General features: G+C 42.0%; 1 protein-coding gene across 1 annotated transcript in view; it reads left to right on the plus strand.

Moving 5' to 3' along the window:
- ncapd3 (non-SMC condensin II complex, subunit D3) overlaps positions 1–6,450 on the plus strand; it is a 42,966-nt gene extending 36,516 nt beyond the window's left edge. Inside the window, exons 31-35 of the mRNA XM_041893810.2 lie at positions 2,385–2,473; positions 2,603–2,650; positions 4,942–5,004; positions 5,093–5,147; positions 5,236–6,450. Of these exons, the coding sequence (XP_041749744.2) occupies positions 2,385–2,473; positions 2,603–2,650; positions 4,942–5,004; positions 5,093–5,147; positions 5,236–5,308 (328 nt within the window). The 3' untranslated portion in view covers positions 5,309–6,450. The remainder of the gene's footprint in view (positions 1–2,384; positions 2,474–2,602; positions 2,651–4,941; positions 5,005–5,092; positions 5,148–5,235) is intronic.
- Positions 6,451–12,739: the final 6,289 nt, after the last annotated feature.

Here is a 12,739-nt window from a genome sequence, read left to right on the forward strand (position 1 = left end):
TTATCTGTTAGAAATGTAGAAAGGGAGGAGATCTAATAGGCTACTTTGAAGCAAGGTAAGACATGCGTCATATGTACTAAAGCGTTCAGGTTTCAAACAAGTATACTGTATGTTTTCAAAATGCATACTGCCTTCGGCTCATTGCAAAATGGTGTGTGACGCACTGATAAAGCCTGCCTTCCGTTGCCTTTTGATGCCGCGTTCAAAACAACTGGGGACTCGGAAATCTCTGACTTCCAACTTCAGTGCGTTCGAGGCAACTGGGGGGAAAAAACAAGCTCCGACTAGGAAAATAGTTTTCAACGGTCATCCAACTCGGAATTCCAACTCGGGAACTTGGGCCTCTTTCAAGAGCTCTGACTTTCCGACCTGAAGATCACTGAAGTCATGATTTGACCTCGTATTTTCCAGAGTTCACATTTGTCTTGAAAGCACCACAAGATGCTGCAGCAGCAGCTCTTGTGCTGTCAGACAGATTTTCCACTCAAAGGCTCTGTATCTGTATAAATTATGCTAATTAACCTATAGACCGATAAGCATGACCAGTCAAATGTATTTACATCAACTGGTATTTCCATCAATTTAATAAGTATTATTTCGCAATGGGATTTTTTTCTTCTTCTCCCGGCCAATGTCCGGTGCCAATTTTATTTATAACTTTTCTATTTTCTTTATTGGACAAAAGACTGCTATTACCGCCTAACGGAAACCCTGGCATACTCTAACTTTCATTTTACTTCAATGAAAAAGGCCTCCATCTTTGCAATCAACAGTAGCCCAAGGCTCCTCTCTCGCGCTCTCTCTCTCTCCTCAGCAGTAGGGGCAGGCACGTAAGGCAGCACGCAACAATGCATTATTTATTTTATTGGCCAAAAGCCGGCAATTACCGGCTAATGGAAACCCTGCTACCTACCTACTGTACATACAGTGCATTCGGAAAGTGTTAAGACCTTGACTTTTTCCACATTTTGTAAAGTTTCCCTTATTAAAAAATGTATTACATATTTTTTTCCCTCAATCTATACACAATACCCCATAATGACGTTGATATTTCTACAACTTCATTGGAATCCACTTGTGGTATATTCAATTGATTTGGACAAGTTTCTCTGGTCTGATGAAACCAAGATTGAACTATTTGGCCTGAATGCCAAGCGTCACGTCTGGAGGAAACCTAGCACCATCCCTATGGTGAAGCATGGCGGTGGCAGCATCATGCTGTGGGGATGTTTTTCAGCGGCAGGGACTGGAAGACTCGTCAGGATCGAGGCAAAGATGAATGAAGCTAAGTACAAAGAGATCCTTGTTGAAAACCTGCTCCAGAGCACTCAGGACCTCAGACTGGGGTGAAGGTTCACCTTCCAACAGGACAATGACCCTAAGCACACAGCCAAGACAATGGAGGAGTGGCTTCGGGATAAGTCTCAATGTCCTTGAGTGGCCCAGCCAGAGCAATTTCATCCATGTTAGAACAAGGCTGTAACGTAACAAAATGTGGAAAAAGTCAAGGGGTCTGAATACTTTCCGAATGCACTGTACCTCCCTACCTACTGCCTTAAGGCTACTTATACTTGCTGTGAAAATCTTAGACCCATTTTACATCACATTGAATCCTCTGTACTGCAAGGTGGGGTGAAGAAGGCTAGACACATTCCAGTCCCAGATTGAGCAATCTCAAATGGAGCTATTAAATGCGTAATAATCGATTAGGTCCAATGCAGCCATTTATTTTATATCAATATCAAATCATATCTGGGTAACAATTAAGTACATTACTGTGATTGTTTTCAATTAAAATGGTCGAAAAGAAACACTGCTTTTTTAGCAAAGAGCAATTTCTCAATCAAGAATACTGCTAAGAATGTCTGGGAGGGGGGATCTAAGTGGGGAGGTGAAAACGGAACTAGCTGTTATTGGCAGAGGTTTGGAACGCTTTCTTATTGGTTTATTAATTAATTTACCGCATGGTGATGTCGCTAGGCAGGCCAAAACTCCATCCCACCAAAACGGGCAGAAATTTCAGGCGGCATTATAATTTTCACAGTATTATTCCAACCTCAGTGTGGAAATGTATATAAAACACAGGAAAATCACGTTTTTGACTGCACTGGGCCTTTTGATCTGGCACTAGAGGCATTACTCCCATCATTATTTTATTTTTTTAGTCATTTAGCAGACGCTCTTATCCAGAGCGACTTACAGGAGCAGTTAGGGTTAAGTGCCTTCCTTGCTCAAGGGCACATCGACAGATTTTTACTTCAGCTACACCTATAACCACATTCTACTATTACCACCACCACTATGGGCACATCTTGCTGCGATGTGGAATGGGAGAGCGTAAATAAGCCTTGTGTCTCTGACTGGGTGTTGTGCTTGAACCCCAGGCGTCAGCCACCGCAGCAGAGGAGCGGGCCACACAGGAGCTGGGTCAAGGCGACCGGCGACAGAAACGTCACACCCCTGGATGGATCAGGTACAGCCGCCTTTCATGACCGTACCGCTGACGAGACGGATTTAGATGGAGCTAGCCAACTCAGACAGACTTGGTGAGATGTGATTCCATTTTTGACAGATTTATTTTTCTTGTGTTCCACTATTACAGTGAAGCTGAAAGGAGGTGTCTGCGATCGAGCTATAAGCACCCCGCAGGGTAAGTTGGACAAAACCGGATCTGAATCCCCCCCCTCTCCTTCAGGAGTTAGACCCCCTTCCGCATGCCAAGAGCTTAGGGTGTGTGCATGTCCCAAGAGCAGGTAACATTGCATGAGGAGTATCATGTGGAACTGAATGGATCACACTGCTCTACACATTCAATCTCTATATGCATTGATCATGCAGTGGTTACCGTCCGTTGTGCCCAATAACGCTGATGCTGCTAGAGTTCCCTCATTGGAGAGCTTTGGACATGGGGTCTTGGAGAGCTTTGGACATGGGGTCTTGGAGAGCTTTGGACATGGGGTCTTGGAGAGCTTTGGACATGGGGTCTTGGAGAGCTTTGGACATGGGGTCTTGGGGAAGGAGCCTTCTGAATATCACAATGGGGGGTGTTTTTTCCAGGTACTGTCAACAATTTACTGACTCAGTGAAAGCTCCTTCATGTAGAGCAAAAAGAGCTGCCGTTGAGCAACAAGTCGATGCCTGGCAGCCCCATGATAAATCCCACCAAACACGTTGTCCAGAGGTGGTCATTTCCCAGTCAATGAAGTCCTCAATTGGCACTAACTGGCCAAGCTGCAAAGTCGGACGTTCTACCATGTTTTTAAAACTAACCCTAATCATAAATGGCAACTACACCACTTTTCAACCTAATTTTCATTATCTCCAACTAAATACCAGTGTCAACATATATAAAAACAGCGCATTTCTAAGTTTTGTTGATATTATTTTGACATAAAGTTCTGCCCAATGACATCAAAAGTTAAAACATTTTAAAATGTGATTTTTCAAACACTATGAGATTCGCAGTGATGTGGGGAGAAATAAAATACCCTCCTTTGGGCTAGAAACCTGTTGCAGGTTTTGAAAATATTTTTTAAAACTTTTAATCCTACCGTGTGTCACGGGATAATTTTCTTAGGACCGTAGCTTTTTTTTTTTTTACCACAGATCATTGAAACACATACTAAACACAAAAGTATGTGGACACCTGCTTGTCGAATATCCCATTCCAAAATCATGGTTATTAATATGTAGTTGGTACCCCTTTGCTGCTATAACAGCTTCCAGTCTTCTGGGAAGGCTTTCCACTAGATGTTGGAACATTGCTGCGAGGACTTGCTTCCATTCAGCCACAAGAGCATTGGTTAGGTCAGGCACTGATGTTGGGCAATTAGGCCTGGCTCGCAGTCGGCGTTCCAATTCATCAAGTTGTTCGATGGGGTTGAGGTCAGGGCTCTGTGCTGGCCAGTCAAGTTCTTCCACACCGATCTCGACAAACCATTTCTGTATGGACCTCGCTTTGTGCATGGGGGCATTGTTATGCTAAAACAGTAAAGGGCCTTTCCGTAAACTGTTGCCTCAAAGTTGGAAGCACAGAATCGTCTAGAATGTCATTGTATGTTGTAGCGTAAAGATTTCCCTTCACTGGAACTAAGGGGCCTAGCCCGAACCATGAAAAACAGCCCCAGACCATTATTCCTCCTCCACAAAATGTTACTGTTGGCGTTCTCCCGACATCCGCCAAACCCAGATTTGTCCGTCGGACTGTCAGATGGTGAAACGTGTTTCATCACTCCAGAGAATAAGTTTCCACAGTCCAATGGCGGCAAGCTTTACATCACTCCAGCCGACGCTTGGCATTGCGCATGGTGGTCTTAGGCTTGTGTGCGGCTCCTCGGCCATAGAAACCCATTTCATGAAGCTCCTGACGAACAGGTCTTGTGCTGAAGTTGCTTCCAGAGGCAGTTTGGAACTCAGTAGTGAATGTTGCAACCGAGGACAGACAATTTTTACACACTACGTGCTTCAGCACTCGGCGGTCCCGTTCTGTGAGCTTGTGTGGCCTACCACTCCACAGCTGAGCCATTGTTGCTCCTAGACGTTTCCACTTCACAATAACAGCACTACAGTTGACCGGGGCAGCTCCAGCAGGGCAGAAATATGACGAACTGACTTTTTGGAAAGGTGGCATCCTATGATGTTGTCATGTTGAAAGTCACTGAGCTCTTCAGTAAGGCCATTCTACTGCCAATGTTTGTCTATGGAGATTGTGTGGCTGTGTGTTCGATTTTACACACCTGTCAGCAACGGGTGTGGCTGAAATAGCCGAATCTACTAATTTGAAGGGGTGTCCACATACTTTTGTATATGTAGTGAATGTAGACACTGGTTTGGTGCTGGAGATGAGGTTGAAAAGTGGCGGAATTGCCCTTTAACCAAACTACTAACCTTATGCTTAACGTCTAATTTTGCAACATAATATCCCTATTACATGTTACTCAGGTAACATAAATGAAGTTACATTCGGGGAAGGAGTCAGCGCCATCTTCAGTGACCGGAGAACAGGTATGCAACATTTTGACCGATGCCATTTGATCACAAGCGGACACTGTGATAATGTGTTTGTCTGACTTTTTAGTTTTTTTCTTCATAGGTTCAACGACTGGAGCAGAAGGACGTGTCCTTCAATTGATGTCACCTGATCAGCAGTAAGTACCTTTTTTTTTTAAATCAAAGTCAGCATTAAACCATATAACGGTCAGAATGTTTCATCTAATTAATTTCTTGTGTTTTCAGAACTCCAGTGCCAAGACAATGGAATGTGCAGTCCCCACTCAATCAAAAAAGAATGAGACAAATCCAGCAGTAGCTGTTTCTTTTTCATGTTCTCTTCTGTCCATACTGAACACACTTGATGTCCTATCTAAAATCATATGGATATTTTCTTTATTTTTGTAAATGAAAATCCAGCACGCATGTCAGAATATTATAAGTGAGTTTTATTAATCATAAACATCCGGTTCAAGAATTCTCAGAGGATTTGTACCAGGCCCGAGATGGGCGTTACATTAGTTTGGTTCAGAAAAATCATGTTCTCAATCAAATAAACATGTGAACACTTGAAACGCTTGAACCTTTACATGATTTCAACGCCAACCTCAAGCATTGGAGAAATTAGATGCAAATTAATCAACCTTGGATTGGAGGAAAAGCGTGATTGGCAGTCAGTATTTGGCTTAGCTAGCCCCAACCACAGAACATGTATTGGAATCTCTTTGACTGTGTATTTAAAACTACATATTGCAGGTTTTGAAGAGGGTGATTTAATAAAATATCTTATTTTCGATGCCTTGGAAGTTGCAGGTGTTTTCTGGCCTTTATGGTAAATGTAGGCCTCAAGTAGGCAACATGCTGGAGTGTTTCTCCATCTATTTAATCTGTTAACAAACGTGTATTCTTTCTTCTGTTTGTGTACTAGTACTATGTGTCTTTACTCTTTACCAAAAAGAATTCCCACTATTTAGGCACTAATTCATAACAAATCTCTATTTCTACTCCAATGGAAAAAAGTGTAATCCTTCAAAACAATGCTAAAAGAAAATAATCTATTTACAAAACAAAGCAGATATGGAAAAATTATTTGGGTGGGAAAATGTTCCATTATTCTTGTCTTAAGAATAGGTGGCAATGTCATCATTCCTCTCGAACGCCGTTTGTAGAGTATTAAAAATGCAATTCAGGTTTTTGTGCATTTTGCAGGATTGAGATTGAGAACAATCCCTTTAAAATAAAATGTAAAAATGTGTTAGATGGCATGAAGCTGATCTACTTTTGTAATGTCAGAAGGCACTTAAGAGGAATGATCTTTATCAATGTACAAATGAAAACCTTCAGTACCTGTTTTGTAAAAAAAACTATTTGTATCTGCATTAATTGGTTTCTACTAGCTACAGGCAATTACTGTAACGTTTTGTAACTCTTGGAAATAAATTGATTTGGGAAAACTTCAAATACCATGTCTAAGTCGTTTACTAGAATTTGAAATTCTGTAGGTTTTTTGCCTGGGGTACAGAAGATGGAACAATGATAAACTTCCTATGTGCAAACATTAGGCAGATCGTCTCTACCATGACCATGTATTTTTCAAACCATGGAAAGAGTTTCATATTGCCTCCGGGGGACGACGACGACGACACACCAACAGTTAGACCGATAAGCATGACCAGTCAAATGTATTTACATCAACTGGTATTTCCATCAATTTAATAAGTATTATTTCGCAATGGGATTTTTTTCTTCTTCTCCCGGCCAATGTCCGGTGCCAATTTTATTTATAACTTTTCTATTTTCTTTATTGGACAAAAGACTGCTATTACCGCCTAACGGAAACCCTGGCATACTCTAACTTTCATTTTACTTCAATGAAAAAGGCCTCCATCTTTGCAATCAACAGTAGCCCAAGGCTCCTCTCTCGCGCTCTCTCTCTCTCCTCAGCAGTAGGGGCAGGCACGTAAGGCAGCACGCAACAATGCATTATTTATTTTATTGGCCAAAAGCCGGCAATTACCGGCTAATGGAAACCCTGCTACCTACCTACTGTACATACAGTGCATTCGGAAAGTGTTAAGACCTTGACTTTTTCCACATTTTGTAAAGTTTCCCTTATTAAAAAATGTATTACATATTTTTTTTCCCTCAATCTATACACAATACCCCATAATGACGTTGATATTTCTACAACTTCATTGGAATCCACTTGTGGTATATTCAATTGATTTGGACAAGTTTCTCTGGTCTGATGAAACCAAGATTGAACTATTTGGCCTGAATGCCAAGCGTCACGTCTGGAGGAAACCTAGCACCATCCCTATGGTGAAGCATGGCGGTGGCAGCATCATGCTGTGGGGATGTTTTTCAGCGGCAGGGACTGGAAGACTCGTCAGGATCGAGGCAAAGATGAATGAAGCTAAGTACAAAGAGATCCTTGTTGAAAACCTGCTCCAGAGCACTCAGGACCTCAGACTGGGGTGAAGGTTCACCTTCCAACAGGACAATGACCCTAAGCACACAGCCAAGACAATGGAGGAGTGGCTTCGGGATAAGTCTCAATGTCCTTGAGTGGCCCAGCCAGAGCAATTTCATCCATGTTAGAACAAGGCTGTAACGTAACAAAATGTGGAAAAAGTCAAGGGGTCTGAATACTTTCCGAATGCACTGTACCTCCCTACCTACTGCCTTAAGGCTACTTATACTTGCTGTGAAAATCTTAGACCCATTTTACATCACATTGAATCCTCTGTACTGCAAGGTGGGGTGAAGAAGGCTAGACACATTCCAGTCCCAGATTGAGCAATCTCAAATGGAGCTATTAAATGCGTAATAATCGATTAGGTCCAATGCAGCCATTTATTTTATATCAATATCAAATCATATCTGGGTAACAATTAAGTACATTACTGTGATTGTTTTCAATTAAAATGGTCGAAAAGAAACACTGCTTTTTAGCAAAGAGCAATTTCTCAATCAAGAATACTGCTAAGAATGTCTGGGAGGGGGGATCTAAGTGGGGAGGTGAAAACGGAACTAGCTGTTATTGGCAGAGGTTTGGAACGCTTTCTTATTGGTTTATTAATTAATTTACCGCATGGTGATGTCGCTAGGCAGGCCAAAACTCCATCCCACCAAAACGGGCAGAAATTTCAGGCGGCATTATAATTTTCACAGTATTATTCCAACCTCAGTGTGGAAATGTATATAAAACACAGGAAAATCACGTTTTTGACTGCACTGGGCCTTTTGATCTGGCACTAGAGGCATTACTCCCATCATTATTTTATTTTTTTAGTCATTTAGCAGACGCTCTTATCCAGAGCGACTTACAGGAGCAGTTAGGGTTAAGTGCCTTCCTTGCTCAAGGGCACATCGACAGATTTTTACTTCAGCTACACCTATAACCACATTCTACTATTACCACCACCACTATGGGCACATCTTGCTGCGATGTGGAATGGGAGAGCGTAAATAAGCCTTGTGTCTCTGACTGGGTGTTGTGCTTGAACCCCAGGCGTCAGCCACCGCAGCAGAGGAGCGGGCCACACAGGAGCTGGGTCAAGGCGACCGGCGACAGAAACGTCACACCCCTGGATGGATCAGGTACAGCCGCCTTTCATGACCGTGACCGCTGACGAGACGGATTTAGATGGAGCTAGCCAACTCAGACAGACTTGGTGAGATGTGATTCCATTTTTGACAGATTTATTTTTCTTGTGTTCCACTATTACAGTGAAGCTGAAAGGAGGTGTCTGCGATCGAGCTATAAGCACCCCGCAGGGTAAGTTGGACAAAACCGGATCTGAATCCCCCCCTCTCCTTCAGGAGTTAGACCCCCTTCCGCATGCCAAGAGCTTAGGGTGTGTGCATGTCCCAAGAGCAGGTAACATTGCATGAGGAGTATCATGTGGAACTGAATGGATCACACTGCTCTACACATTCAATCTCTATATGCATTGATCATGCAGTGGTTACCGTCCGTTGTGCCCAATAACGCTGATGCTGCTAGAGTTCCCTCATTGGAGAGCTTTGGACATGGGGTCTTGGAGAGCTTTGGACATGGGGTCTTGGAGAGCTTTGGACATGGGGTCTTGGAGAGCTTTGGACATGGGGTCTTGGAGAGCTTTGGACATGGGGTCTTGGGGAAGGAGCCTTCTGAATATCACAATGGGGGGTGTTTTTTCCAGGTACTGTCAACAATTTACTGACTCAGTGAAAGCTCCTTCATGTAGAGCAAAAAGAGCTGCCGTTGAGCAACAAGTCGATGCCTGGCAGCCCCATGATAAATCCCACCAAACACGTTGTCCAGAGGTGGTCATTTCCCAGTCAATGAAGTCCTCAATTGGCACTAACTGGCCAAGCTGCAAAGTCGGACGTTCTACCATGTTTTTAAAACTAACCCTAATCATAAATGGCAACTACACCACTTTTCAACCTAATTTTCATTATCTCCAACTAAATACCAGTGTCAACATATATAAAAACAGCGCATTTCTAAGTTTTGTTGATATTATTTTGACATAAAGTTCTGCCCAATGACATCAAAAGTTAAAACATTTTAAAATGTGATTTTTCAAACACTATGAGATTCGCAGTGATGTGGGGAGAAATAAAATACCCTCCTTTGGGCTAGAAACCTGTTGCAGGTTTTGAAAATATTTTTTAAAACTTTTAATCCTACTGTGGGTCACAGGATAATTTTCTTAGGACCGTAGCTTTTTTATTTTTTACCACAGATCATTGAAACACATACTAATTACAAAAGTATGTGGACACCTGCTTGTCGAATATCCCATTCCAAAATCATGGTTATTAATATGTAGTTGGTACCCCTTTGCTGCTATAACAGCTTCCAGTCTTCTGGGAAGGCTTTCCACTAGATGTTGGAACATTGCTGCGAGGACTTGCTTCCATTCAGCCACAAGAGCATTGGTTAGGTCAGGCACTGATGTTGGGCAATTAGGCCTGGCTCGCAGTCGGCGTTCCAATTCATCAAGTTGTTCGATGGGGTTGAGGTCAGGGCTCTGTGCTGGCCAGTCAAGTTCTTCCACACCGATCTCGACAAACCATTTCTGTATGGACCTCGCTTTGTGCATGGGGGCATTGTTATGCTAAAACAGTAAAGGGCCTTTCCGTAAACTGTTGCCTCAAAGTTGGAAGCACAGAATCGTCTAGAATGTCATTGTATGTTGTAGCGTAAAGATTTCCCTTCACTGGAACTAAGGGGCCTAGCCCGAACCATGAAAAACAGCCCCAGACCATTATTCCTCCTCCACAAAATGTTACTGTTGGCGTTCTCCCGACATCCGCCAAACCCAGATTTGTCCGTCGGACTGTCAGATGGTGAAACGTGTTTCATCACTCCAGAGAATAAGTTTCCACAGTCCAATGGCGGCAAGCTTTACATCACTCCAGCCGACGCTTGGCATTGCGCATGGTGGTCTTAGGCTTGTGTGCGGCTCCTCGGCCATAGAAACCCATTTCATGAAGCTCCTGACGAACAGGTCTTGTGCTGAAGTTGCTTCCAGAGGCAGTTTGGAACTCAGTAGTGAATGTTGCAACCGAGGACAGACAATTTTTACACACTACGTGCTTCAGCACTCGGCGGTCCCGTTCTGTGAGCTTGTGTGGCCTACCACTCCACAGCTGAGCCATTGTTGCTCCTAGACGTTTCCACTTCACAATAACAGCACTACAGTTGACCGGGGCAGCTCCAGCAGGGCAGAAATATGACGAACTGACTTTTTTGGAAAGGTGGCATCCTATGATGTTGTCATGTTGAAAGTCACTGAGCTCTTCAGTAAGGCCATTCTACTGCCAATGTTTGTCTATGGAGATTGTGTGGCTGTGTGTTCGATTTTACACACCTGTCAGCAACGGGTGTGGCTGAAATAGCCGAATCTACTAATTTGAAGGGGTGTCCACATACTTTTGTATATGTAGTGAATGTAGACACTGGTTTGGTGCTGGAGATGAGGTTGAAAAGTGGCGGAATTGCCCTTTAACCAAACTACTAACCTTATGCTTAACGTCTAATTTTGCAACATAATATCCCTATTACATGTTACTCAGGTAACATAAATGAAGTTACATTCGGGGAAGGAGTCAGCGCCATCTTCAGTGACCGGAGAACAGGTATGCAACATTTTGACCGATGCCATTTGATCACAAGCGGACACTGTGATAATGTGTTTGTCTGACTTTTTAGTTTTTTTCTTCATAGGTTCAACGACTGGAGCAGAAGGACGTGTCCTTCAATTGATGTCACCTGATCAGCAGTAAGTACCTTTTTTTTAAAAATCAAAGTCAGCATTAAACCATATAACGGTCAGAATGTTTCATCTAATTAATTTCTTGTGTTTTCAGAACTCCAGTGCCAAGACAATGGAATGTGCAGTCCCCACTCAATCAAAAAAGAATGAGACAAATCCAGCAGTAGCTGTTTCTTTTTCATGTTCTCTTCTGTCCATACTGAACACACTTGATGTCCTATCTAAAATCATATGGATATTTTCTTTATTTTTGTAAATGAAAATCCAGCACGCATGTCAGAATATTATAAGTGAGTTTTATTAATCATAAACATCCGGTTCAAGAATTCTCAGAGGATTTGTACCAGGCCCGAGATGGGCGTTACATTAGTTTGGTTCAGAAAAATCATGTTCTCAATCAAATAAACATGTGAACACTTGAAACGCTTGAACCTTTACATGATTTCAACGCCAACCTCAAGCATTGGAGAAATTAGATGCAAATTAATCAACCTTGGATTGGAGGAAAAGCGTGATTGGCAGTCAGTATTTGGCTTAGCTAGCCCCAACCACAGAACATGTATTGGAATCTCTTTGACTGTGTATTTAAAACTACATATTGCAGGTTTTGAAGAGGGTGATTTAATAAAATATCTTATTTTCGATGCCTTGGAAGTTGCAGGTGTTTTCTGGCCTTTATGGTAAATGTAGGCCTCAAGTAGGCAACATGCTTGAGTGTTTCTCCATCTATTTAATCTGTTAACAAACGTGTATTCTTTCTTCTGTTTGTGTACTAGTACTATGTGTCTTTACTCTTTACCAAAAAGAATTCCCACTATTTAGGCACTAATTCATAACAAATCTCTATTTCTACTCCAATGGAAAAAAGTGTAATCCTTCAAAACAATGCTAAAAGAAAATAATCTATTTACAAAACAAAGCAGATATGGAAAAATTATTTGGGTGGGAAAATGTTCCATTATTCTTGTCTTAAGAATAGGTGGCAATGTCATCATTCCTCTCGAACGCCGTTTGTAGAGTATTAAAAATGCAATTCAGGTTTTTGTGCATTTTGCAGGATTGAGATTGAGAACAATCCCTTTAAAATAAAATGTAAAAATGTGTTAGATGGCATGAAGCTGATCTACTTTTGTAATGTCAGAAGGCACTTAAGAGGAATGATCTTTATCAATGTACAAATGAAAACCTTCAGTACCTGTTTTGTAAAAAAAACTATTTGTATCTGCATTAATTGGTTTCTACTAGCTACAGGCAATTACTGTAACGTTTTGTAACTCTTGGAAATAAATTGATTTGGGAAAACTTCAAATACCATGTCTAAGTCGTTTACTAGAATTTGAAATTCTGTAGGTTTTTTGCCTGGGGTACAGAAGATGGAACAATGATAAACTTCCTATGTGCAAACATTAGGCAGATCGTCTCTACCATGACCATGTATTTTTCAAACCATGGAAAGAGTTTCATATTGCCTCCGGGGG

The sequence above is a fragment of the Coregonus clupeaformis genome, chromosome 13 (genome assembly GCF_020615455.1).
Source record: "Coregonus clupeaformis isolate EN_2021a chromosome 13, ASM2061545v1, whole genome shotgun sequence".
NCBI lineage: Eukaryota > Metazoa > Chordata > Actinopteri > Salmoniformes > Salmonidae > Coregonus > Coregonus clupeaformis.